At 50.3% G+C, this 27774-nt stretch overlaps 2 protein-coding genes across 3 annotated transcripts; one reads left to right on the top strand and one right to left on the bottom strand.

The window, feature by feature from the left end:
* Positions 1 to 882: 882 nt before the first annotated feature.
* Positions 883 to 21290, bottom strand: NOSIP (nitric oxide synthase interacting protein). Its single transcript, XM_077845207.1, has 9 exons — positions 21135 to 21290; positions 7188 to 7258; positions 6510 to 6615; positions 5380 to 5461; positions 3679 to 3838; positions 3470 to 3588; positions 3127 to 3314; positions 2897 to 3005; positions 883 to 2736 (listed from the first exon to the last, which is right to left on the bottom strand). The coding sequence occupies exons 2-9, from the start codon at positions 7255 to 7257 to the stop codon at positions 2665 to 2667; spliced, it is 906 nt and encodes a 301-aa protein (XP_077701333.1). The 5' UTR covers position 7258; positions 21135 to 21290; the 3' UTR covers positions 883 to 2664.
* On the top strand, positions 19824 to 27769 carry PRRG2 (proline rich and Gla domain 2). 2 transcript variants are annotated; one of them, XM_077845227.1, is made up of 8 exons: positions 19824 to 19911; positions 21068 to 21290; positions 23041 to 23138; positions 23327 to 23502; positions 23648 to 23687; positions 25745 to 25880; positions 26718 to 26870; positions 27176 to 27769. In XM_077845227.1, the coding sequence occupies exons 3-8, from the start codon at positions 23054 to 23056 to the stop codon at positions 27192 to 27194; spliced, it is 609 nt and encodes a 202-aa protein (XP_077701353.1). In that variant the 5' UTR covers positions 19824 to 19911; positions 21068 to 21290; positions 23041 to 23053; the 3' UTR covers positions 27195 to 27769. The 2 variants fall into 2 exon arrangements, with proteins under 2 accessions (XP_077701353.1, XP_077701345.1); XM_077845219.1 differs by lacking the exons at positions 19824 to 19911; positions 21068 to 21290 and adding an exon at positions 21959 to 22109.
* The last annotated feature ends 5 nt before the right edge of the window (positions 27770 to 27774 follow it).

Here is a 27774-nt window from a genome sequence, read left to right as displayed (position 1 = left end):
TCCCTGCTCTGTTCATACTCTCTCTCTCTCTCAAATAAGTATAAAAATCTTTAAAAAAAAATAAAAAATTTAAATTTAACTCCCATAAAGTCCACTTTTTGGTTACAATTCTGTGAATTTTGATGAATCAGTCATATAACCACCTCTGCAATCAAGACACAGTTCTTTTTTTTTTTTTTTTTTTTCAAGACACAGTTCTGCTGCCCCTCCCTAAAGTCTCTTGCTCTCCTGTCCTTCCTTATCCACCCATCCATCCCTCACCAAGGATTTGCTCCCTGCTGTAGAGTCTTCCCTTTCCAGAATAAACTTCCCTATTTAAAAACCTTAAGAATAGCAGGAACACCTGGGTGGCTTGGATTAAGCGTCGGACTCTTGATTTTGGATCAGTCATGACCTCAGGATTACGAGATGGAGCCCTGCATGGTGCCCAGGGTTGGAGCTTAAGATTCTCTCTTCCCCTCTCCCTCTGTTCCTTGCCCCCTGCCACCTGCCTGTCTCTCCCTCTCAAGAGGGGTAAAAAAAAAGTGCAGTTTTCCATGTGCTCTCTGGGAGCCAGTTGAGGCTGGAGCCCCTGCAGGCACACCCTGCTGGAGCTAAGCCCTGTGTTGCCTCTTTCTGGCTCAGCTTTAGATCAGTATCTACGGAACCTCTGTGGAGAAAAGGCAAGGTTTGTTTCCACTTCCTTTGCTCCCTTCTGCTGCTGTAGCTGAAGCTGTGGTTAGACTCTTGTTTCCTCTCCTTGTCGCCTTTGAAACCTCAAAGGAAACTACTCTCTTTGGAGCGGGGACGTTGATATGCACCCCGCCAGCTCCCCACACAGCGTGTCTCGAAGGGCCCGTGAATCGTGGGATTTAGGTTCCTTGTGGGAATAAAGGTGCAAGATTGTGAATCCTTGAAGCGTTTATTGGGGGGGGGGGTGTTCTGAACAAACATGAACAAGACTGGAGTCCTGGAGTGGGCTGGGAGAGATCGGGAAGGACCCAGGGGTGGTTGTAGACTCTTGAGAAAGGGGCTGAAGATTGGGGGCATTCTAGGGATCAAGGGGTGACCTGAAACACTCTACGTGGAGTTTGCTAAGGGGGAGAGGTCTATGAGGTGATAATGTGGGAATACCTGTGGGAGGAGAGGTACAGATAATGGAAGGAAGGGCAGGACTGGGGGTGGGGAGGTCTCTGGAGGTGGTTAACTTCTAGGTGAACTTGGCTTTCTGCTACAGCTTTGAGTAGTGACTTTGGGCAAGTGTGTTTTCTCAGACTCAGTGAGCTGTTCTGTGAAGTGGGTACAAGCATCCTTCTCCCGGGATTGTGGCCAGGACTCAAGAGGATTATAGATGGACAGGCCTGGAGGGCAAGGGCTCCTTGAATGCCAGCTGCCACTGGGCCAGTTCCCAGGGATTGGGGTCCCAAGAATCAGGTGTGAGAGCTCTTCAGAACAAAAGGAAGGTTCTAGGGATCCCTGGGTGGCGCAGTGGTTTGGCGCCTGCCTTTGGCCCAGGGCGCGATCCTGGAGACCCGGGATCGAATCCCACGTCGGGCTCCCGGTGCATGGAGCCTGCTTCTCCCTCTGCCTATGTCTCTGCCTCTCTCTCTCTCTCTCTGTGACTATCATAAATAAATAAAAATTAAAAAAAAAAAGGAAGGTTCTAGAAGTATATAGGGGAGCAAATTCTGGGTTCCAGGGGCTCTCCAGGGTGCAACGATGAGACTGTCCACCCCTTGCTACAACCTTTCTCTGAAGCCAGATGTACTACTACGTCCTGCACCAGACAGGGGCTCCACCGAAGAAGAGCAGTGAAGCATACTTCCTCGTTCTTTGAATCAGGTCTGGGCATTAGATGAGACCTCTTAGTTTTAGAGAAGTGAAAAGGTAGAGATTGTTCACTGAACAGAACAGTATGTTCCGTGGAGTGAACCTGGGAGGAAGACCTGGGAGGGCAGAACCTAGGTATCCCTTGGGGAGACAGGAATGTTAAGTCTTTATCTTTCTGATCTTACCCCAGCTCTGTATGCTACTTTGCACACCGTCCAGGGCTGCTATTGTGAGCCAGTGGTCATGACATACAAAGCTTTTAAAAGCTGCCCCTGTGCTCCAAGACAAATGCAGGCAGGCCCCCCAGACCCCAGGCTCTGCAGCCTCCTTGTCCCTGCAGGCTCTGCTCCTCACACCTGCCAGGTACTGTGTCCCCTCCAGCAGTCTATGCAAGCCATTGGACAAGGACTTTCTTCTTGCTCTTGGCCTCCCGGCAGTCAGGTGTCAGGGAGGAGGGCTCCTGACTGCCTTCTCTAGACTGGGTGGCAGCTGCTGGCTCTCACCGCATTTTGTTTCCGTTGGGTGTTTTACCACACTTTACTTTTAGAGAGGTATTCCGGGACATCGAATCTGGCATAACTCAAAAAGATGCGAGGGGGTTTCTACTTAGCCTGTTAAAGTGGTGCCTTCCTGTGGTCGCGCTTCAGATTTCGGCTTCTGGCCCAACGTTAACGCTGCCAGTGTGCATTCAGTTCGGATTTTACTCTCTACATAATAAGCCCACGCCTTCCGATTCCAGTCGCTGCAGCAGGTACAGGTGGAGGGCAACCTGGGTGGCCCCAGGGCTCTGGCGCAGCCAATGAAGGGACCACAAGGCCAGTGAGTCCAAGCCTGTTTATTTGGTCTTCCGTGCGCTCAGGCCTGCATCACCGGCCTCGACTTTTCAGCCTGCAGCTTCACGCCGGAGCCCGCGAAGCCTGTGCCGCCCTGGGGAGGTGGGAACAAGGCCACCATGGAGGCAGGTCGGGCCGCGGGGGCGGGGCGCGGAGGAGGCAGGCCTCTCCGGAGAGGGCGGAGCCAGGAGGGACGGGGCATGCAGCAGGGGCGGGGCCTTGAGAGCGAGGCCTGGGCATGGGTCAGTGCTCACCCGCTGCAGCACGATGATGTCGCGGTCTGTCAGCTTCTCCCCGTTTACCGGGTCTACCATGTCTTTCCGAATCAGCTTCTCCACGCATTCCATGGTGACCACAGCCCCACTACAGTGAAGGTGAGGGTGGGAGGGGCCACGGATCAGAGACCCCGCCCTGATGAAGGTAGCCCCACCCCACCCAGCCCTGCCTGGCCCCACCAGCCCTGGATCCTCTCCAGGTGACTCACGAGGGCCGCAGCACCGCGCAAGGCGTGGCGTTGCTCAAGCTGTCGCGGGTCACGGCACACACGTAGCGCTCACTGCGTGTGATGAGCCCCACGCGGTCCACAGAGCTGTCGAGCGGCGTGAAGCGCACAGGTGTCAGGTCCGACATACGCAATGGCTTCCCGGACATGGGGCAGGTCACGGTGCGAGACTGCGATGGGCAGAAGGGAGGCAGGGTTAGCAGGCCAGGCTGGGGCCAGGTGTAGGGAGGATTGGGGCGTCCCAGGCAGGAAAGGGGGCGCTCAGGATCCTGGAGAACTCTGGCCCTCTGGGTCCTAGTGGGCACAGAGTGCTGGGGATGCTCACAGGCTTCTCCAGCTTGGTGGCCTTGGCCTCGGGGGTCAGCGACGGGATCCAGAAGCTGGGCAGTGCTTTATCCTTGTCCTTGCCCGTAGGGCCTGCACTGGACCCAGGTTGGGCATCATCTGCAGGGGGAAAGGGGTGTAGATGCCATGCCCAGGAAGGCGCCCGGCCCCGCAGGAACCCCACTCACTTCCAAGTCTGCCTCTCCTCACCTGAGGTCGTCCCAGAGGCGGCCTTCGATGTGAATGGGTTGAGGGGCCGGCTCACGATGGCTGCCTCCTTCTCCAGAAAGCCCCGTACCTGGTCCTGGGCCGCAGCCCGCTGCAGCTCTTTCTGCTCCTCACGCCGGGCACCACGCTGCTTCTCATAGGCCTGTGGACAGCCAGAAAAAAGTGGACCATGCATCTCTCTGTGGGTTGTGACTCTGAGGGTGGCTCTTCCCATTTCACAGGTGGGTAAACTGAGGTCTACAAAGGGGACCATCCCGGCACTGCTCATAGAGGCTAGTGGCTGCCAGTGTGTGATGCTTTAATCTGCTGTGATCCATGGTGTGGCTCTGCTGTCCTTGCTGGTCCCTTCCCCTATTGCAGGGCACGAAGGTCACTTCTCATTTAGCTGGTTTGGGACTCAGTGGCTTCTCCACTCCAGCAGAGTGGCCAGCAGCTTGGCAGGAGACAGACGCCCAGACATAAACCTTGTCTCTGTCAATGATGAGCTCTGTGGCTTCCAGTAAGCTGTGACTTCTCCTGGCCTGTTTCTTCATCTGTAAAACTGGCTAACGATGGTGACCTACCTCAAAGGTTCACTGGGTTATACGGGATGATTTTTGGAAACGCTTAAAACCTTGACACATACCTGACACATAGTAAGTGCTCAATAAACGTATCTGTGGGCCATGTTATATTTTACAGCATATGTACTGTGTGTAGATCCTCTGTCCCATTCTCAGGCAAGTTCCAGGAGAGTAAGCACCCAGGCAGCCACTAGACCATGCAGAGGTCATGGACACTGGGGAAGCCACTTGCTCTAGACAGAAAGCTCTATGAGAATCTCACCCTCAGTGAGTTTCCGGAATGCTGGGAAGCCTGGCAGGAAAAGGGAGGGAGGGGGGCCAGCTGTACCTCAAACACGATGATAAAGGGTGTCCTTCCTATCCATGAAATGAGTTCACCCATGAAGAGTGGACGTGGCTCCACATAAATGCCTCAAGAATCCTGCACTGGGAGAATCTCCCACATGCCCTGCAGCTGATTTGGCCCTGTCCGCCCATTTTATTTATTTTATTTTTATTTATTTTTAAAGATTTTATTTATTTATTCATGAGAGACACAGAGAGAGGGCAGAGACATAGGCAGAGGGAGAAGCAGGCTCCATGCAGGAACCTGATGCGGGACTCAATCCCAGGACCCCAGAAACACTCCCTGAGCCAAAGGCAGACACTGAATTGCTGGGCCACCCAGGCGTCCCGGTGTCAGCACATTTTAGAGCCAATGAAACCGAGGCCCAGAGAGGTGAGGAGACATCATTAATTCAACATATATTCATGGAGAGCCTAGGGCCATGGGGTGGTTAAGAGTTTTGTTCCCTGCCCCTGGGGCCTGCTGTCTAGTGGGCATGAGTTGGCCACATGCAGAATCATAACAATGACAAATGTCAAGACAAGAGGTGACAAGGGGCAGATCCCTGGGGTCTCTGGACTAGCAGGAGGTCAGTGGAGGCAATGCCTGGGCTGAAGTCTAGAGGAGGGTTTAGCCAGAAGTGGGAGGGGACAGTGCACGCGACAGAGGGAACAGTGCTAGCAAAGGCCCAGAGGGAAAAGGAACTCAGCTGGGAAGCCTAGAGTGGCCGTGCTTGTGAGATCAACATCAAAGCCACCTGCCCTGCCTGCGCCCCCAAACCCCCATCCCCATCACCTTCATCTGCCGGGCGATCTCCTTCTTCTGGTGCAAGATATACTCTAGGATTGCCTCACGCTCATACAGGTAGCCATCTGGGCTGTAAGGACAGGACGGGTTGAGAAGTGTCAGCTCCCTACCCTGGGCACCCACTAAAGCGTCTTGCAGACAACAGGCCATTCAGTGCTCAAGTGTGGCTCCCTGATGTGAGCCAAACCATTTTCACTCTTCTGGCTTTATAATCTGCTCTGGTGTGTGTGTGGAGTGGGGGGGGGGGGGGGACCTTGTGCAGGCAAGGGGTAACTCAGCAGGCCCAGGTGATCCAACCCCTGCACATTCCAGAGGACTGGCTCTTGACCAGCATCCAGGAGGGAACTAAGCCCCTGGATTGTGCTGATTGATAAAAGTATCTTAGTTCACCTGGGACAGGGTGAGGGCTTAGGCTGTGTGGTCTCAGATAGATCTCTGGAGGGATTGAAGACCAGGTCAGCCCCATGGAGGTCAGCCACGCCTCCAGGACCAGCCTCTAATATAATCCCTAGACACTGGGGCTCGGGTGGGCTTCCCTGGTGAGCAACACTCCTGCGTGTTGTCACACGTTGTGGGGAGACCAGCGCTGTCCGTGTGATTCTATCAGGAGAGAACAACTGGAAGCTCGCTCCTATTCCCTCCTGGACTCTGCCCCACGTGTCTTCTCCCCTTGCTGACTTAACCTCCACCTTCGTAGTGGAACAAGCTGTTACGGACTAGAACCAACTCTCCGAGTTCTATGCATCCTTCTAATGAACCCCTCAACACAAAGGTGGCCTCAGGGACCCTTAACCACAGTCTGCTCTCATCACTCTCTGCAAAATGTACCCGTAAACTAAGCCCATATCCAGTCACTGGACTAAGCACTTTACATCCATTCTCGCTGAAGCCTCTGCCAGGCCGTGAGGCAGGTAATGGTAAGCGCTCCACACACGAGCTGTTATTATGCGCCCAGCCATGTTCTGAGGGCCCTACTCTCTATCCTTTTCCACACCCCATGGAACACATTAGGATGACGCCCATGTCTCAGCTGAGCACACAGGCTCTGAGAGGTTAAGGAGCTTGTCCAGACGCCCCACCCCTGCATGCAGCGCCCTCCATGCGGCTCCCCAGCTCACGTGACGACAGGATCATGGCAGGGCTGCAGAGAGAGGCAGCAGCAATCGAAGTCCTTGACGGCATCCCGGCTCAGTCGAATGTTCTGGGTCCCATAGCCTGAGGCCGCTGGGGATGGAGACAGACAGAGGTGATGGGGGGACAGGAGATGTGCCCCTTGCCAAACCCAAAGAGAAAGGCACAGAGAGAACTTGGGGGTGGTGGTGGTGGTGGGGAACTCAAAGAAACAGGGAGTCAAGAGCTTGGGCTGCGTGTCTGTGTTAGGAGCAGGGGCATGACCCACAGGAAGGTGTTAATCCAGAGGGTAAGTGACAGGCCCTGTCACTGAGGCAGCTGGGTAGAGAGGCTCACCGCTGACTCCCCTCTACCACCCCGCCCCCCCCAAACCACTCATGGGCCTGTATGGACTCTGGGCCTCAGTTTCTGCCTCTGGAATGTGGCCGTGACAATGTGATTCCTTCCTCAGTGGGTAGTTGGGAGTCTTGGATGAGTTCACATACAGAAGTGCCCATTGCAGGGGTGGGAGCGTGTGGGATTGCGCAGGCTCTTCCCCATAAGGTCAGGACCATCAGTCAGAGCAAGGCAGGGGGAGAGGGGAGAGACATGCCCAGAAGGCACAACCAGAGGTCCAAGGGGATGGTGACTTCAAGATACACCTGTTCCCCTGCCAAACCCAATACCTGTGTCCTTCTTCTTCTCGTGGTAGGTATAGACGGCCCCTGCCGTGCAATTCTTGCCATGTCGTGTCATCCTGAGGGAAGGAGGGAACAGTTGCAGGGCTGTGGTGGGGGGGAGTCCACAGGAAAGACGGGCCCTTGGAGCTGGTCTGCCCCTACCCGCCCCAGATACAGAAACTGGGGGTGGGTCAGGGGAGGACGGTCTTACAACATGGAGTGGGAAAGCAACACCCATACACTCCAAAAATGAAGTTTTTTTACTTTGCAAGTTTTTTGACCTTTTAAAAAACATTTTATTTACTTATTCATGAGAGATAGAGAGGCAGAGACATAGGCAGAGGGAGAAGCAGGCTCCCTGAGGGGAGCCTGATGCAGAACTTGATCCCAGGACCCCAGGATCATGCCCTGAGCCAAAGGCAGATGCTCAACCACTGAGCCACCCAGGTGTCCTGACTTTTTCACTTTGAAGAAAGATCTATGCTTTGTTTGTGGAAGCAGGCCTTGGAATGGGTATACCCTGTGAGTTACTCTGAGATGGTAGAAGGAGGGTTAACTGAAATCCAAGAAAATTCTAGCAGCAGGTGAGGAATGCTGTGCACAGGGGGGAAGTGGGGGTTTTGGAGATGTTCTGCTCGGGGTGTGTGCACATGTGTGTACCTACCGGCTCATGGCAACTGAGTGCAGTTCTTTGGGTTCACCTACTCTATCTCCTGGGTGGGTGAAATCATCCGTAGGCGAAGTGAAATCCACATCATGGTGGAAGTGTTGCCTAATGTTTATCAATGGCACTGGAATAAATTCGTGTTTTTGAAACGAGCATTCTAGCAGAACTAACTGTACACAGAACACTGGCCAATCAACAAGAAGAAAACCTAGCTACCCAGACAAGAAAGGGAGCAAAAGATGTGAAGAAGAGGCAATCTATAGAAGCAGCAGCTCAAAGACTAAGGTGAGTGTGGAGAGACATTCAAGGGCAGCCTGGGTGGTTCAGTGGTTTAGTGCCGCCTTCAGCCCAGGGCCTGATCCTGGAGTCCCGGGATTGAGTCCCACGTCGGGCTCCCTGCCTGGAGCCTGCTTCTCCCTCTGCCTGTGTCTCTGCCTCTCTCTCCGTCTCTCATGAATAAATAAATAAAATCTTAAGAAAAAAAAAAAAGAGAGACATTCAAAATTCTCCTCAGGTGGAAACAATAGTAAGATAGCACTCGATAGGTGCCTGGGTGGCTCAGTGGGTTAAGCGTCTGCCTTTGGCTCAGGTCATGATCTCAGGGTCCTGGGACTGAACCCCATATCTGGCTCCCTGCTCAGCAGGAGCCTGCTTCTTTCTCTCTTCTCTGCTCATGCTCTCTCTTGCTATCTCTCTCTCAAATAAATAAAATCTTAAAAAAAAAAAAGACAGCACTTGATACCTATCATCAGGCTGGTGGGAGAAAATTTGAAAGCTGGGTAAGACCAGGGCTTGGGGAGGACACGTGGTCAATCACAGGATCCTTGGGCATCTCAGCGGGGAGTAGCTAGGGTCAGGCTCTTGGAACACAAGCTCATGGAAGTTTAGCAAAATAAGCGCAGGTGATTCTGCACTTGGGTGATGTGCCCCAAAGACATACTTAGAGACATCCCCAAGGGAACATACCCAGGGATGTCCACAGTGGGTTAGTTATTCCAGAGGGGAGTCAAAGGCACCTGGATGTCCCTTCCTGGGAGAATGGGTGGTAATGGCCTAACCTGGAGACTACCCAGCTGTGAGATGCAACTCGCTAGATGTGTGCAAGGCATCACAGGTAGATGTTAACACAATACTGGGTATAGAAAGTAAGGGGAGAAAAGGGGAAGAAATGAAACAGGATCGCTAACCAATCTATTTGTGCCCAAGATGGTACATATATTTTTTTTAATTTTATTTATTTATTCATGAGAGATACAGAAAAAGAGAGAGAGAGAGAGAGAGAGAGAGAGAGAGAGAGGCAGAGACACAGGCAGAGGGAGAAGCAGGCTCCCTGCAGGGAGCCTGACATGGGACTCAATCCCAGGTCTCCAGGATCAGGCCCTGGGCTTAAGGCGGCGCTAAACCACTGAGCCACCCGGGCTGCCCCATATATATATATATATTTTTTTTTTTTTATATTTTTTTAAGATTTTATTTAGGGGGATGCCTGGGTTTTATAAATAAATATTTTATTTTATTATTAATAAAGGTTTAATAAATAAAGATTTTATTTATTTATTCATGAGAGACACAGAGAGAGGGGCAGACACAGGCAGAGGGAAAAGCAGGGTCCCTACAGGGAGGCCCATGTGGGACTCCATCCCAGGACTCCGGGATCAGGCCCTGAGACAAAGGTAGATGCTCAACCACTGAGCCACCAAGGTGCCCCAAGATGGTACATTTTTTTAAAAGTTCATACAAACAAGAGGGTATGCACTGTGCATACTAGAGTGGTTGCCCATGTGTGAGGTGGGGACTGACCAGGGGCTGGAGATATAGGAGGGGGCTGTAGGTTACAGGGATCAAGGATTGGGCAAGATGACCTTTAGCCTGGGCTTGAGTCCAGGCTTGGCCCTGCACTGGCTGTGTGACCCTAGGCTGGCCATTTCCTTTCTCAGAGCCTTGGTCTGATTTGGCAAAACATAACCACGGGATCTAGTTGACAGAATTGGATTGCTGTGAGAACTGAATGAGTTCTGCCTGGAGCCTCATGGCACATGGGGAGTGTTTGGGAAATATTCTCTCTGGCTCTGTGGCTGCAAGAAAGATTCAGAAGGCTGAAGTGGGGGTGGGGCGCAACCAAAGGCTCCCCAAAATGTAAAAAGCAACTTTGTCTTTATTCCCCTCTTCTGGTCATCTTCCGCAACTTTCCTTTCCCATTCAGTATATGTGCTGCCTAAGCGAGAACCTTCTTTCCCATTCAGAATTGAAATGCCTATCTCTTGAGCCACGGATCTCGTTCTCCCCCTACTGGCGTCTTCCCTCAAAAGCTGATTTTTGGTCTCCTAGGTACATTGACAGACTAGATGCAGACCTTAAGGATGCAGTTTGGTGCATTTTGACAAATGTATATGCCTTTGACCACCACCCCAGTCAAGACCCAGGACACTTCACCCCGGCGGTGGCCGCTGTGCTGCTCACAGAAGCTAACCTTTCTGAACAGCCTAACTTGACCCACGGAATGTCCTCCAACTTTCCCTCAACCCCCAAGCTTTTGAGCAGATGTCCAGCACCTGCTGTCTCCCCTGGCTCACCTGCCACCCCCTCCTCCCCCGGCCCTCTGGCTTCCGCCCCAGCCCCCCAGCTGCCACACATGAAGGTCGCACTGACCTCCTCCTAGACAAATTCTCCACTCTATTCTTAGTTGTCAACTGCCTTGACCCTCTGTGGTATTTGGCACCGGGCTGCTTGTCTTGTGGCCAACAACAGGGGTTTCTGCACTCTTTGGCTTCTTGGCCAGGGACATTTTCCCTCCAAGAGTGAGCAGAGAAGCTACAGAAGGAGCATTTTTTTTTTTTTAAACTTAGCCAGGCAATAATGGGAAAAATCCCACAGAGCAGTTTGATCCCTGACCCCATACCAACTCTGCGCCCCCATCTCATCGACTGTCCAACCTCAACCACTCTCTGAGATCTGTCCTGTCACCATCTCCATTTTGCAGATGGGCAAATTGACACTTGGAAGTGAAGTTGCTGCCTAGGGCAGTGGTCCTCAAAGTCAGGTCTGGGGACCCTAGGGGGGTTCTCTAAAAAGCTTTCAGGGCAGCCACAAACCATTTCCACAATATTACTAAAATGTGTTTGCCTTTGTTACTCTTATTCTCTCCGAAGTGTACAGTGGAGTCTTCCAGAGACTGTGTGACACGAGAAGATGTCATTGCTCTGACCGCTGACTCAATGTGTGCTTGCGCATCCTTGGGTTTTAAACATTTTAGGGGCATCTGGCTGGCTCAGTTGGGATAGTATGCAACTCTTAATCTTGGGGTCTTAGGTTCAAGCCCCATGTTGGGTGTGGAGCCTACTTAAAAAAAACTATTTGGGGGGGACTGAGTGGCTCAGTGGTTGAGTGTCTGCCTTTGGCTCAGGTCATGATCCTGGGATTCTGGGACTGAGTCCCACATCAGACTCCCCACAGGGAGCCTGCTTCTCCCTCTGCATATGTCTCTGCCTCCCTCTGTGTCACTCATGAATAAATAAATAAAATCTTTTAAAAAATTAAAAGAACAGAGCAGGGGCGCCTGGGTGGTTCAGTCGGTTAGGCATCTAGCTTCAGCTCAGGGAATGATCTCAGGGTCCTGGGATCAAGCCCCACATCAGGCTCCCTGCTCAATGGGGAGCTTGCTTCTCCCTCTGCCTATGTCTCTGCCTCTCAATCAGTGTCTCTCATGAATAAAACAAAAACAAAACAAAAACTGTTTTATTATGCTAAGTGAAAGAAATTTGGCATAAAAGGCCATATATTATAGGATCACATGTATACGAAATGTCAGAATAGGCAAATCCATAGAGACAAAAGTGGATTGGTGGTTGCCATACGCTGGGAGCAGGGGAAATGATGAGTAACTGCTGATGGGTACAAGGTTTCTTTTTGGTGAGATGAAAATGTTCTGGAATCAGTAAATGGTGATGATTGCACAAAATAGTGAATATACTACTTTACATTTTTTAAAAAGATTCTTATTTTTAAGTAATCTCTACACCCATTGTGGGGCTCAAACCCACTACCCCAAGATCAAGAATCGCACACTCAGGCATCTGAGCCAGCCTGGTGCCCCACGAACACATTATTTTAAATGGATGAAATTTGTATTATGTGAATTATATCTTAGTAAAACCCTTTTTAGCATCAGTCTTAATTTCTGATGCAGCAAATATTGATAGGTAGGATTCACATAAATGAAAGTTCTTCAGAATCCACAGTAACTTTTAAGAAACTGAGACCAAAGAGTTTAAGAACTGCTGGCCAAGTGTTGAAGGGCTGGCAGGTGGCAGTGCCAGGATTTCTCTGGAAGTTGAGCTTTCACCCACCATACTGTATTGTCTCCTCATTAAGGCCAATTTCTTTCTTTCTTTTTTTTTTTTTTTTTAAGGCCAATTTCTTTCTTTTCTTTTTTCTTTTCTTTCTTTCTTCTTCCTTCCTTCCTTCCTTCCTTCCTTCCTTCCTTCTTTCTTTCTCTTTTCTTTCTTTCTTTCAAGACTTTATTTATTTATTCATAAGAGACAGAGAGAGAGGCAGAGACATAGGCAGAGGGAGAAGCAGGCTCCCTGTGGGGAGCCTGAACGAGTCGCAGGACTCGTTCCCAGGACCCCAGATCACGACTTGAGCCGAAGGCAGACAGATGCTCAACCACTGGGCCACCCAGGCATCCCAAGGCCAATTTCAAAACACAAAATAGAACTATTGGGGATCCCTGGGTGGCTCAGTGGTTTAGTGCCTGCCTTCGGCCCAGGGCATGATCCTGGGGCCCCGGGATCAAGTCCCGCATCGGGTTCCCTGCATGGGGCCCGTTTCTCCCTCTGCCTGTGTCTCTGCCCTCCTCTCTCTCTGTGTGTGTCTCTCTCATGAATAAATAAATAAAATCTTAAAAAAAAAATAGAACTATTGCCATCTGATGTCACTAGCGTTTCAGGGAGGAAACATCCAAAACAAGAGCCACATATTGTCAACCTACTTTACAGAGGAGAAAACAGGCTCCCAGAACTCCCCAGCTAGGAACCACAAGAGCCAGGGTTCAAACCCAGGCAAGCAGGGTGTGGAACTGCCCTCTTAACCACATGGCAACTGTGAGTCCTCCCAGGAAAGTTACTACCTGAGAACATAGGCCAATCCATTCCTTTTTTGTATGAAGGCTTCAAAATCCAGAGTGTATTTTCCTCTTTCAACCCATTTCAATTCAGACATGAAATTTTCACTGGAGATGCTTTAGGTTTTGTGATATACCACTGCAAAGGTACATTTATATACCCCATTTGTTCTGAGAAAAGTTTTCCAATAACCGAATCAAGTATTGGTGCCTAAATTTAAATTAATTAAAAGGAGGAGTGCCTGGGGGTTCAGTCAGTTGGTTGGCTGCCTTCAGCTCAGGTCATGATCTCATGGATCCTGGGGGTCAAGCCCCGTGGGCTCCTTGCTCAGTGGAGAGTCTGCTTCTCCGTCTCCCCACCCCCCAACAAATACACACTTAAAATCTTTTTTTTTTTTTTTTTTTTAGATTTTATTTATTTATTCATAAGAGACACACAGAGAAAGAGAGGCAGAGACATAGGCAGAGGGAGAAGCAGGTTCCATGCAGGGAGCCTGATGTGGGACTTGATCCTGGGACTCCAGGAACATGCCCTAAGTGAAAGGCAGACGCTCAACTGCTGAGCCACCCAAGCATCCCACCTAAAATCTTTTTAAAAAATTAATTAAAATGAAAGAATTAGAAAAGTCAGTCTCTCAGTCAAACTAGCCACTTCTCAAAGCGCTCCACAGCCTCTTGGGACTAGGGGCTCCAGCTCAAACAGCACCGCGACAAGATGGGACTTTATAAAACCATGACCACGATGCCATCAAGTGAATGATTTCGTAACATCTACTATCGTCTGCTGTTCAAACTACTGATTCTCTCCCGACTGTCTTTTTCTGCAGTTGGTTTGCTTGAATCCTGAACCAGTGGTACCTCACCTTTTGGTGGGACCAGAGATCCCTTCGAGAACCTAGAGAATGCTACCCACCTCTCTCCTGAAAATGGTGCATGCCAGGCCATTCTGGGGGTACAGAAGCTTTTGTGTTAAAGGAAAACCAAGGGACTAAGTACATTCAAGGAAATTAAAGACAGAAACAGGACATGATGTAAGCAGTACAGAGAGAGTTCCCTAAGAGCCAAAGTGTACATTTGAGACACTCTATTAATAATGGCTGTTAAAAAAAAAAAGCCACCCCCCCATCAAAACAAGGCTGATGTTTAAGAGGTCTGATGAACCTAGCCCTGTCTGAAGCATTTTACACATATTGAGTTCACTGAATCCCACAACCACACACAAATGGTTGCTACAAACAAGGAAACTGGCATAGAGAAGGTGCCCAACATCCTGCAGCAGAGGTCTAACCCAGGCATCTGAGTCTGTGGCCTTCACCATCAGCCTGAGGAACTGTGCTTGACTCTGAGCGAACAGTGAGACAGCTAGTGTGTGCCTTGCTCTCCCCCTGGAAATTCTGCCCTCTTTTTCCTTCTAGGCTCCATCCAGGAATCCACTCCCATGGGAAGCCTGTCTCTCTAGGCTGAATGAGGTGATCCTTGTACTCTGATAATGCCCTGAGTTACCTCCAATATAGCGGCCACTTCTCAGGATTTTCCACTCCAGGCTAGGAGCCCCTGGATGGATGGGCCCAGGAAAGACCCTAGTCTGGGTCCCAGAACTGTCTGGCACCTGGGTGGGCTCGGATATGTCATGAGAGGATCAGTTAGCTGCTGCTGACTCTTGATCTCAGGGTGGTGGGTTTGGGCTCTGTGCCGGGGATGAAGCCTAGAAAGAAAAGAAAAGAAAGAAAAGGAAAGAAAAGGAAAGAAAAGAAAAGGAAAGAAAAGGAAAGAAAAGGAAAGAAAAGGAAAGAAAAGGAAAGAAAAGAGGAGAGGAGAGGAGAGGAGAGGAGAGGAGAGGAGAGGAGAGGAGAGGAGAGGAGAGGAGAAAGAAGAAAAGAAAGGAAAGGAAAGGAAGGGAAGAAAACCAGGGGTGCCTGGCAGGCTCAGTGGTTAGAGCATGCAACACTTGATCTGGGGGGTTATGAGTTTGAGCCCCATGCTGGGTATACGGATCACTTAAAAAAAAAAAGAGTTGCAAAACCATTTTGCATCCATTGATGACATAGTTGATTCGGGAAGGGGAGATGCCATTCAGAGAAAGGTTGAAGAAACTGTAATATCGCAGGGCACTAACACCCCGTAGCAGAAAAGAGAAAAATATAACACTGGAGGTTGGGGCTCTTCCTACCTCTTATTAGTCAGCTAGGGCTGCCAAAACAAAATATCACAAGCAGGCTGGCTCAAACAACAGACATTTGTTTTCCGGAGACATTTATAGTTCTGGAGGTTGGAAGTCCAAGATCAGGGCGCTTGCATGGTCAGATTCTGGTGAGGACTCTACTCCTGGCTTACAGATAGCTAGCCACCTTCTTGCTGTTTTCCCGGGTCAAAGAGTATGCTCTCTGGCATCTCCTCTGGTAAAAACACCAACCCCATGGGGTAGGACTCCACTCTTACAACCTCATTTAACCTTAATTAAATCCAGAATGGCCTATCTCCAAATAGTCACGTTGGTGGCCAGGGTTTCAACATATAAAGGGAAGGGAGGCGGGGGGGAGGTGCACATTCAGCCCATAAACACCACTTGAAGCCCCTGATCAATCTCATCAACCATATCCCGTCTCATGTCCTGTTGAAAGCGGGCAGGACAACCCAGCGTTAGGCAACGTGAAGCTACTAGCTCTAAAATAGTCATGCCAAAATAGCTGAACCTAAATCTCATCAAGGCTTGAGATTTAATTCTCTGATTCCAGGAAATTCAAAGGATGTAGTAGGAAATGACCAAAAAGGCTCAGACAGTAAAGATTTTTGACTTTGTGGCTGACAGGGCCCAGTCACAACTACTCAACTCTGCTCTTGTATGGCAAGAGCAGCCATGGATATGTGTAAATGAATAGGCATTGCTGTGTTCCAATAGAAGTTCCCTTATGGACACAAGACATCTGAATTGCATAAATTATCATGGGTTACAAAATATTATTTTCCTTTTGATTTTTTTCTAGTTGTTCAAAAATGTTAAAAGCTTTCTTTTAAAAAAATATTTTATTTATTTATTCATGAGAGACACACAGAGAGAGGCAAAAACACAGGCAGAGGGAGAAGCAGGCTCCCCATAGGGACCTGATCCCGGGACCCCAGGATCATGACCTGAGCCAAAGGCAAGATGCCACCCAGGTGCCCCTGTTAAAACCATGCTTAGTTTGCAGGCTACACAAAAACAAGTGGGAATTGCAATCATATGTCTGATAAGGGAATTGTATCTAGAATATACCAAAAACTTACATCTCAGTAATAAAAAGACAAATAACCCAGTTTAAAGATGGGTGAAGAGGGGTGCCTGGCTGGCTCAGTGGGTAGAGTATGTGACTCTTGACCTCGGGGTTCTGAGTCTGAGCTGAGTGTTGGGTGTGAAGATTACTTAAAAAAATAAAACCTTTAAATAAATGGGGGCTCCTGGGGGGATCCCTCGGTGGTTCAGTGGTTTAGCGCCTGCCTTTGGCCCAGGGCGCGATCCTGGAGTCCCAGGATCGAGTCCCGCGTCGGGCTCCTGGCATGGAGCCTGTTTCTCCCTCTGCCTGTGTCTCTGCCCCCCCGCCATGTCTATCATGAATAAATAAATTAAAAATAATACTAAAAATAAATGAGGGCTCCTGGGTGGTTCAATCGGTTAAGCATCTGCCTTCAGCTCAGGTCATGATCTCAGGGTCCTGGGATCAAGCCTCATGTTGGGCTCCCAGCTGAGCAGGGAGCCTGCTTCTCCCTCTCCCTCTCCCCCCTGTTCCTGTTCTGTTAAATAAATAGATAAAACCTTTAAAAAAATTAATTAAGGGATCCCTGGGTGGCGCAGCATTTTGGCGCCTGCCTTTGGCCCAGGGCACGATCCTGGAGACCCAGGTTCAAATCCCACATCAGGCTCCCGGTGCATGAAGCCTGCTTCTCCCTCTGCCTATGTCTCTGCCTCTCTCTCTCTCTCTTTCTCTCTCTATCATAAATAAATTTAAAAAAATAAAAAATAAAAAAAATTAAAATAAAACTAGGTAAAGGATCAGAATAGACATTTCTCCAATGACGTCTGACAAATAGCCAATAAGCACATGAAAAAATGTTCCACGTCATTAATTATTAAGGAAATGCAACCGAAAAACCACAATGAGATACCAGTTCACGCCCAGTAGGATGATTACAAACAAAAAGGTCAGGGCACCTAGGTGGGTTAGTCGGTTAAGTGTCCGACTCTTGGTTTTGGCTTGGGTCCTGGGCTTGGGTCCTGATCTCAGGGTACTGGGATCCAGCCCTGTGTCAGACTCCATGTGCATGGAGCCTGATTAGGATTCTCCCTCTCCGGGATCCCTGGGTGGCGCAGCGGTTTGGCGCCTGTTTTTGGCCCAGGGCGCGATCCTGGAGATCCAGGATCAAATCCCACGTCAGGCTCCCGGTGCATGGAGCCTGCTTCTCCTTCTGCCTATGTCTCTGCCTCTCTCTCTCTCTCCCTGTGTGACTATCATAAATAAATTTTTTAAAAAATTTAAAAAAAATTAAAAAAAAAAAAAAAGGATTCTCCCTCTCCTTCTGCCCCTCCCCTCATGTGCTCTCTCACTACAAAAACAAAACCAAAACCAAAAACAAACAAAAGTCGAGGGAGAACTACAAGGGTGGATAAATTGGAACCCTGATGCATGAACAGCAGGAATGGATGCTGGGGCAGCCACTTTGGCAAAGTCTGGCAGTTCCTCAAGAACTCCCATACAGAGTTATCGTCTGATCTTTTCCAACAGAAATGAAAATATGTCCTCACAAAAACTTAGAAACAAATGTTTGTAGCATTTAGAATAGCCAAAAAGTGGAAACAACCCAAGTGCCCATCAACTGATGAATGGCTGAACAAACTATGGTATACCTCAGACAAAAGAATATTATGCAGCCACAAAAAGAATGAAGTACTGCTACATGCTACAAAATGAAACATTTTGCTAGGGGCGCCTGGGTGGCTTAGTGGTTGAGCATCTGCCTTTGACTCATGTCCTGATCCCAGGGTCCTGGGACAGAGTTCCGTATCTGGCTCCCTGAAGGGAGCCTGCTTCTCCCTCTGCCTAGGTCTTTGCCTCTTTCTCTATGTCTCTCATGAATAAATAAAATATTAAAAAACAAAAAAAACCCATTATGCTAAGTGAAAGAAGCCAGTTAAAAAAACAAACAAACAAACAAACAAACAACAAACAAAAAACTTGGTTTATGTGAAATGCCCAGATTAGATATACCCATAGAGACACAAAATATAGGGCAGCCCAGATGGCTCAGCAGTTTAGCGCCACCTTCAGCCCAGGACTGATCCTGGAGACCTGGGATCGAGTACCACGTCAGGCTCCCTGCATGGAGCCTGCTTCTCCCTTTGCCTGTGTCTCTGCCTCTCTCTCTGTCTCTCACGAATAAATAAATAAAATCTTTAAAAAAAAACAAGAGAGAGACACAAAATATAGTAGTGGGTATTAGTGCCGGAGTGGAGATGAGAGTGGGGAGTGATAGCAAATGGGTACTGGGTTTCTTTCCAGAGTGACGAAAATATTCTAGAACCGACTGTGGTGATGGTTGCACAACTCTGTGTATATACCAAAGACCACTGAGGGGTGCCTGGCTGGCTCAGTCAGTAGAGCATCCAACTCTTGATCTCTGGGTATTGAGTTGGAGCCCCACAGTGGGTGTGGAATCTACTTAAAAATCAAAAACCAAAAACAACAAAACCTCACTGAGAGGGGACCCCTGGGTGGCTTGGTGGTTTGGAGCCTGCCTTTGGCCCAGGGCGCGATCCTGGAGTCCTGGGATCGAGTCTCGCTTCGGGCTCCCGGCATGGAGCCTGCTTCTCCCTCTGCCTGTGTCTCTGTCTCTCTCTCTATGTCTATTGTGAATAAATAAATAAAATCTTTAAAATAAAATAAAATAATTTTTAAAAACCTCACTGAGTTGTATACTTTATTATTTATTTATGAATCATTATTATTATTTAAAGGTTTACTTACTTGAGAGAGACAGCAGGGAGCAGGGGCAGAGAGTCCCAAGCCAACTCCAGACTAAGCACAGAGCCCAATGCAGGGCTCAACCCCATAACCCTGAGATCAGGGCCCGAACTGAAACCCAAGAGTCAATTGCTCAACCAAGTGAGCCACCCAACTGCCCCTATTTTATTATTATTATTTATTTTTTTTAAAGATTTTATTTATTTATTCATGAGAGACACAGAGACAGGCAGAGACACAGGCAGAGGGAGAAGCCACTCAGGCATCTCTTTTTATTATTAAAGATTTTATTTATTTGAGAAAGAGAGAGCATGAGCAGGGGGGAGGGAGAAGGAGAAGCAGACTCCCCACCAGGCAGGGAGCCCAATGTGGGGCTCTATCCCAAGACCCTGGGATCATGACCTGAGCCAAATGCAGAGGCTTAATTGAGTAAACCACTCAAGCACTCCTATTTCTTTATTATTTTTTAAAGATTATGGGGATGCCTGGGTGGCTCAGCGGTTTAGTGCCTGCCTATGGCCCAGGGTGTGATCCTGGAGTCCCAGGATCGAGTCCCACCTCGGGCTCCCTGCATGGAGCCTGCTTCTCCCTCTGCCTGTGTCTCTGCCTCTCTCTGTGTCTCTCATGAATAAATAAATAAAATCTTAAAAAAAAAAAGATTATATTTTTAAGTAGTCTCTACATCCAACACGGGGCTTGAACTCATGACCCCAAGATCAAGCTCTGCATACTCCTCCAACTGAGCCAGCTAGGCACCTCTGAACTGTAGACTTTAAATGGGTGAACTATATAAATAAACATAAATAAATCTGATTTTTTTTTTTTCGAAAGAAGGAAGTCAGCAGGATTTGGGTTTCGCCTGTTGACCCTTGGCACGGAGGCATAACTGAAATGAGATTACAAGGAAACAAAAAGACAAATTCAAACCCAGAGAGGATGATCAACAGAGTAAGTAATCCAGTTTCTTTAATAAATCAATTATGCCAAGAAGAATAAAGGGTGGGTGGAGGAGACTGTTCTAAATTAGGAGGAATTTAAGATACATAACAGCAATGACTTGACTGGATTCTGATTCAAACAAATCAAACTTTCTTTTAAAGGCATTTTTGACATGCAAGATTTGATTATACCAAGTAATAGGTACTATCCTAGAATTACAATCGCTTTTGTAAAGCATGATAATGGTAATGCGGTCACGTTAAGATAATATCTCTTGTTTTTTACACATGCGTCCTAAATTTTTAGGGATGAAATGTCACGATGGGTAGGATTTGCCTTATGTATTTATTTAATTAAAATATGCCAAGCCAGTATGGCAAAAATATTAATAATTGGTAATTCTAGGTGATAGGGATTCTTATATTATTCCTTAACTTTTATGTTAGGTTTAAACTTTTTTTTAAGGATTTTATTTATTTAAAAAAAAAAAGGATTTTATTTATTTATTCACGGGAGAGACAGAGAGGCAGAGACATAGGCAGAGGGAGAAACAAGCTCCCTGTAGGGAGCCTGATGCGGGACTCTATCCCAGGACCCTGGGATCACGACCTGCGCCAAAGGCAGATGCTCAATCACTTAGCCACCCAGGCGCCCCCAAGTTTGAACGTTTTCACAATAAAACAGTAAAGTAAAACCTTTCGAGGCCCAAGTTCACACCGACTCAACAGCAGCATCGGGATGAGAACCTAGACCAGCCCGACCTCAAAGCTCCACCGAGGAAAAACCCTACACCAACTCCCAGGTGCAATGGGCTGTCAAAAAAGGTGCAGAGAAGGCGGCGGTGGGCGGCGCACAATCTCCTCCGCCCTCCCTGTCACAGTCTGGGAAACTGAGGCAGGAAGGGGGGGTCCTTCTTCCTCAACTCCCACTCCCTAGACCCCCTTCCTCCCAAGAGTCTCAGTCTCTCCTTCCCCTGGGACCCCCACCCGGTCCCGCCGCCCTCTACAGTGCAATATCAACTCTCAAGAAAACTGCCGGAGAGGCGGGGCTATCTACAGAGGATGCTGGGAGACGTAGTTCAGCTTCAAACTTGGGGCGCATGGAGTGCTCTATTAATGATTGACAGGGAGTCGGGAATTCGAAACCCTGTGCCTGTCTCCCTCAGGACCCCAGGAGTCTAGCCTGCGGGAAAGCGATCTCAGTAATCCATCCCGCCACCGCCCAGGACTCACCTTACAAACGACTCCTCGTTCCTTCGTCGCCTCTTCAACTGTGCCCCTACACCGGAAAGGAGGGCTGTTTTTCCTCTCCGCTTCGCCCACTTCCGCCCGGCGGAAAAGACCGGAAGTAGAGCTGCCCCTAGCTGCCGAGATACTTCGCCTGACTTGGTAAGTCCTCCCTTCTTCTCTCCCTCCCTCCGGAAACGTGAGTAGCAGCCTGAAGGTTCCGGTTGGTGCAACTGGCGCGAATATGGGACACGCTTAGTATACGCTAGGCATCTCCCCGGGCGGGAGAGTTCTTGCTTATGCCGAGGCTTTGCGTCTCTCCAAGTCCGAATTCGAGGACTTAACCACATCATCTAGAGATTGGGAAGCTCACTTCCCCAAGTATATCAATCACTTGCTCCATGTTGAGAAACAATTGAGAAGGGACACTTCTGTCCCCAGTTCATAAGCAGAGCAATTGAGAAATCAGAAGTGAAAGACCTTTAGATCACATCAGGAAACAGGAATTTACTACAGCATCGTCCACCTATCCCCAGGGACCACGGCATACATTTCCTGCCAGTTTTTAGATATCTAGCTATCTGGAGACATTCATTTTGCTGGCTCACCCAGGGAAGCTTCCATCCTTGGGAGGCAAACAAGGGAACAGGTGCATATCCAATCCCCTGGGTGCCTCCGCGGTGTCGGTGTCTGGTGTCGGAGACCCTGGCTTCCCTACAAGGCCCAGAGACCTTAGGCCCTTCATACTAAGGTCCCTTTAAATACTTTGTCCCTTACCTGAGTCCCGCCCAGGGCAGGTAATCACAAACCCCGCCCCTCTGCCAGAGGCCGGGATCATCTTCATTACCGGGAGAGGGGCACCCCTCCTTCCTCTCCCCTCCCCTCTCCCCTGCCCCCCTCCCCCCCCATTAACAGCTGGCCGCAGCTGGCAAAGGAAGCCCCGATTACAGAGGAAGGGAAAGTGCTCACAAGTCTGGGCAGGTAAGTGAATGTCCCCTGGGGCCAGAGTCTGGCTTGGGGACCCTGGCCTCCTGGCTCCCTGCCCCTCTGGGACTCAGCCATTTGGGTCCCCCAACACCAGGAGTCCAGGACCTCCACTCTCTTCTCCCCCTGGACCCAAGAATATAGGCTGTTTGCCTCTCCTGCCCTTCCTTCTACTGTAATCTTTGATCTCAGTGGGTGGATGTGGCAATGGGCATAGGGAGAGGCAGGTATAGGAGAGGCAGGTATAGGTGGACATTACCAGGAAGAAAGGAATCCTGATCACTGATGAACATATTTATGAGCACCTACTATGTGCCAAGATTCGTGCTGGGTGCTGCAGACAGGGTAGAGAAAAAGAGAAGCTCCTGGCTCTGGAGGCACACTACTTTCTTTCCTTTTTTTTTTTAATTTTTATTTATTTATGATAGTCACACGGGGGGTGGGGGAGAGAGAGAGAGAGGCAGAGACACAGGCAGAGGGAGAAGCAGGCTCCATGCACCAGGAGCCCGACGTGGGATTCGATCCCGGGTCTCCAGGATCGCGCCCTGGGCCAAAGGCAGGCGCTAAACTGCTGCACCACCCAGGGATCCCTGAGGCACACCACTTTCACTCAAATCCTGCTTCACTCAAATCCTGCTTCTGAATTGTGCAAATTGTATGACCTTGGGCAAGTCTTTTCCTTCTCTGTGCCTCACATTCCTCAACTGTAAAATGGAGACATAGGGATAATAATAGCACTGCTGTGAAAATTAAACTGAGTTGATATGGTAAACTACCTTAAACAGTAGTCTAACTACCTGGCTCAGAATACAGGCGACATGAGTGTCAGCTATGATTGTTATCATGGACCACAGAGTCCAGTCCGGGTGACCTTGCCTCCTTCCCCAGGGGCTGAGGCGCTTGCTGTCTCTCCCACTCATGGTTTCAGGTGTTCATAAAATATGAGGGGGTACCCCTTTCTGCTGCTGCTATATCTAGGATTGACCACTTGCTTGGACACCTCGCCTGGTGAGGAGAAAGACCAAGGTGAGCACTTGGGGGGAGAGCTGGTGTCCAGACACAGACCTCCACCTTTCCCTGACTCCAGAACTCTTGCTGCTAGTCCCCTCCCTCCCCAGGACTCCATCCTTTTCCATCCCATCAGGTTCCTGCATGTCCCCAGTCTTAGAGACTCTCCATTTTTTCTTCCTGTCCTCCGTGTCCTTTGGGCGCAGAAGTCTTCCTGGACTCCCCGGAGGCCCAGAGCTTTCTAGGAAGCCGTAGCCGGATTCCACGAGCCAATCACTGGGACCTGGAACTGCTCACACCAGGGAATCTGGAACGGGAGTGTCGTGAGGAGCGGTGTTCCTGGGAGGAGGCGCGGGAGTATTTCGAGGACAATACTCTGACAGTGAGAGCCTCTCCAGGCCCTGGGATGTCCTGGCCCACACAATTCCCTCTACCCTGGGTCTCAGAAATGAGGGCGGTCTGCTGTAGGGGTGAGGAATCTCCCAGTTGATGTGCTGCCATTCCACCTGTTCTACTCTCTCTTCAAGGAGCGCTTTTGGGAGAGCTACATCTACAATGGCAAAGGAGGTGAGTGGGGTGGGGGTCCCCTTTTGTCCCATGCAGCTAAGGCAGCCCCTTCCTCTGCAGGTTGAACCAACATCCCCTGTCCCAAATTTGCCTCCTTCAAATTAACTCCATGCTCCTGGAGGTGGTTAGTTATTAAAAGAGTCCCCTCCTTTGAGACTAGAGCCCCTTCCTGAGGAACCCACCACAACTTTTTGGGAGGAGGTTTCATGTCCTTAGGAAGGAGGAAGTGCCTGTGTGTGTGTGGGGGGGTGGCGGTTACAGCTCTGGGGCCTATCAGGCTGACCTACCTGAGCCCCCTGCCCCAGTCCCCGCTTTGGAGTCCAGAGTCCCAGCCCCTTCTGTAGCTTAGTTGCTAGAGGGACTGCTCCCCATCAACAGCGCCTGGCCAGGCCAGGCCAAGGTGGTGGAAGCCTCTGTATCCTCACCTGACCAGGCTGCCCAGCCCCAACCCTTTCTGTGAGTTCTAAGGCCCCACCATGGCTGTAGTCTTGTTGCTAAGGGGGGACTGCTCCTTAGCAACCAGGCCTGGCCATGCCAGACCAAGGAGGCCCCCAGCACTCAATACCTGGCTGGCTTCCCCTCCCCCACAGCCCCATCCCGGCCTTGGCCTGGTTACCAAGGCGGCCTCCCTAGCAACCACACCTAGCCAGGCTAAGGACCCAAGGCCCACTGCCCAGGGAGGAGCCCCCTCCCTGTAGCAGATGCCCCACCCCCTCGCAGCCTGGTTGCTAGGGGGGGATGCCCTTAGCAACAAGCCCTAGGTCTGGGCTAGAGGCCTCACATTGGAGCCTGGTTGCTAGGGGAGGTAACTACCTCACTGCAGGCCTAGAGAGGCTTGGTAGCTCCTTGAATCCACCTGAAACATGTCAGAACCCGAGGGCCTGCCTTCTCTGTGTGCTCTTTGCTCAGGGGGTTAAAAGCCTGGGGTTTGCTGTTTGAGGAAACTGCATGACCCAGCGCTAAGGGAAATCTCCCCAGTGGCAAGACCCAGGAAGGCCTCACAAAGCTAAAAGATTGCTAAGCGCCTAGGGTCCTGGCAAAGGGTCCACCTGAGTTCTAGATGCTCAAAAATGTGTTACTGGGGAGGGGGGCTGGAGGCCCCAAAATTCCTGCATTGATAAATGAATTTTTCACAGCTTTCTGGTCAATTAAAAAACCTTCCTGCAGATTCTACTCTTCCTTCAGAGTTGAGCTCTCGTCCCTCAGTAGCCTGGTTGGCAAAGGGACTATAGTCCAGAGGGGGGAGGTTGCCAGATAAAACACAGGGACCCCTCCAACCAGTTAAATTTGAATTTCAAATATACACGAATAAGTTTTTTATTTTATTTTATTTATTCATGAGAGACACAGAAAGAGAGGCAGGGACATAGGCAGAGGGAGAAGCAGGCTCCCTGCTGGGAGCTTGACGCAGAACTCTATCCTGGGACTCCGGGATCATGCCCTGAGCCAAAGGCAGATGCTCAACCACTGAGCCACCCAGGCGTCCCACACATAAATAAGTTTTTTAGTGTAAGTATATTCTAAATACTCCAAGGGACATTCTTACACTAAAAATATTAATTGTATGTTTAAAATTCATATTTAAGTGGGTTCATATATTATTATTTGCTAAATCTGGTAATGCTCGGTTGGGGGGGCCCTGAAATTGCCCATCTGAGTTCCCTATCTTACCTTCAGTGTGTCCACCGACCTCTTAGCAGATGGATTTTGCTCAAGAGGGATGAGCCACACTGTGTTCAGGAAGGGTCCTCTATCACCGTAGGGATACAACTGCCATATTTTTGTCTCAGATGAACTACCAGACCCTATATGTGTTTGATCTCAATGAGTTTTCACAACCATTGGGGGGAGTCATCGTTACCATTTTACAGAGCAGTAAATGGAGGCTTAGAGAAATGAGTGTGTGGAGTTGCCTGGAGTCACACACCTAGGAAGTGGTCCCAGTTCTACTTTGGTTCTTGGCCTATACTCTTCCCTCAGGGGGGAAGGCATAGGGTTGTGTGTGGTGGGGAGTGACAGCCTCTGACAGAGTACCTCCCCCCGCCCCCCCCCCCCAGGGCGTGGACGAGTGGACGTAGCAGGCCTGGCTGTGGGGCTGACATCTGGCATCCTGCTCATTGTCCTGGCCAGCTTGGGAGCCTTTTGGTATCTGCATTGCCGACGGGGTGGAGGCCAGCAGCCCTGTCCCCAAGAGTAAGGGGGATTCAGAGAGAAGGGGCCCTGGGTGGTGGTGGTGGGGGAGCTGGAAAGTGGGATGAATAGAGGAAGGAGGAAGGGTGGACCTAAGGAGATGAGGCAAGGACCTAAGGAGACAGGTGGGTACTGCCTAAGGATCTGAGGAGACGACCACGTGGCCAGTTGGTCTGTGAGACTGTGTGTGGACGATTAGTACCTGGCTCTGCTCAGTACCTGGCACACTGTAGGAGCCCAATCAGTATCTGCTGCCCATCTCCACAGTCCCAGGTTCCTGTATAATCATCACTCTGTTGTATCTGGTGAGGCTGTAGCGTATGGTCCCTGGGTACGTGTAATATGTCAGTTTCCATCTGACAGGCTGTAGCACGTGTGTGCACCTTCTGAGTTGTCTAGACTTGTCTTTCTCTGTGGGTCTAAGAAAGTGCTTGAGGGTCAGTCTTGCAAGTATGGTGGGTCCGGGGTTTCTTGGTACAAGTGGCCCTTGAGTGACCTGGCATATCTCTGTGTTCCGTCTGTTTCTGTGTCTGCCTCTCTGCAGTGCTGGCTTTTTCTCCACTGCTCCCTGTATCTAGGAAGGCATGTGTGTCTGTGAATAAGACTATGTCTCAGCAGTTGGTGTCTGTGTGTCCATCCCTGTGTGTCCACTGGGATGCTGGGGTGCTTTTCTGTGTGGAGGGTCTGGCTGCAGGTGACCCTCTTTCCCCCCGGTCTTTCTCCCTTCCACTCGTGTCCATCTGCCACCCTCGGAGTCTGTGTCCCTAAGTCTTCCCGCCTTCTCCCAAGTCGCTCCATCCTGTAGGTTTCCACCGCTAACACTGTACTTTCTGTCCCCAGGGCTGAGCTCATTAACCCCCTGAGTCCCCTGGGTGATCTAGCCCCGCCGACGCCCCTGCCTCCACCCCCACCTCCACCCCCAGGCCTCCCCACCTACGAGCAGGCGCTGGCGGCCTCTGGGGTGCACGACGCACCTCCGCCCCCCTACAGCAGGTACTGGGCTGGGCTTCTACCCGGAGGTGGGGCACAGAGGAAGGAGGGGCGTAGGCTCAGGGGGCGGGACTTGGAATTTTGAGCTTATTATCCGGGGCAGGGCTTGGAGCGTGGGGGCGGGGCCCTATGCAATTGTCTGGGGGCGTGGCCCAGTGTTGTCTGTGTGGAGCCTAACGGGAGGGTGGGTCTTGGGCTCAGAGGGTCTGCGATTGGCTGAGACGCCCGCGGGCGGGTCGGAGTGGTCTTGCTTGAGGGGGGAAAAACAGCCGGGTCTTTGACTCCCGGCTGTGCCCCTCCCCTTGCAGCCTCAGGAGGCCTCGCTGAGGAGCTGCTTCGGAGCCGAGGTTCCCCAGACTCACAGCGGATTCCAGAGCCCCCAGGACTCTTAAACTACATAGCTGAGCTCGGGGAGTGGTGGGAGTAAGGGGGTCGTCCTGCCCGAGGCCTACCCTGGCACACGTGTTTCCGCCGAATACGGACGCAAGCATATCCCCCGCCAACGTGTTCCCTCGTCCCGGCTACTCGCGGGCCCCCCCACGCTTTGACTGTGGGGGTACCCGCCAGCCCCCAGGGTAGGCGTGCGTGGAAACTCGGACCCCAACGCATAGGTTGGGTATACCCACTCGCGTGAATGAGCAGGTGTGACAAGGCCATCTCCCTTCAGTGCCACGGGCCACGCACACGCAGGGCCCTGCTTATGCACACATATGTTTTCGTACGCTCTCGGGCGCCCTGCAACCCAGGGAAAGGGTGGGGGGCACATTTGCAAGCGTGCTTTTCGGGGGCGAGCTCTCATTGCACCGGGAGACGGGAGTTGAGCTCCTCTCGTAAATGAAAATCCTTTGTAAAAGAGACACAAAGTGAAACAACGCAAAAAAATAAAAATAAAATGAACTGAATTGCA

This window comes from Canis aureus, chromosome 1, assembly GCF_053574225.1.
Source record: "Canis aureus isolate CA01 chromosome 1, VMU_Caureus_v.1.0, whole genome shotgun sequence".
NCBI classification, from domain to species: domain Eukaryota; kingdom Metazoa; phylum Chordata; class Mammalia; order Carnivora; family Canidae; genus Canis; species Canis aureus.
The sequence above is the reverse complement of the archived record's forward strand: the minus strand, read 5'-3'. Positions and strand labels throughout refer to the sequence as shown.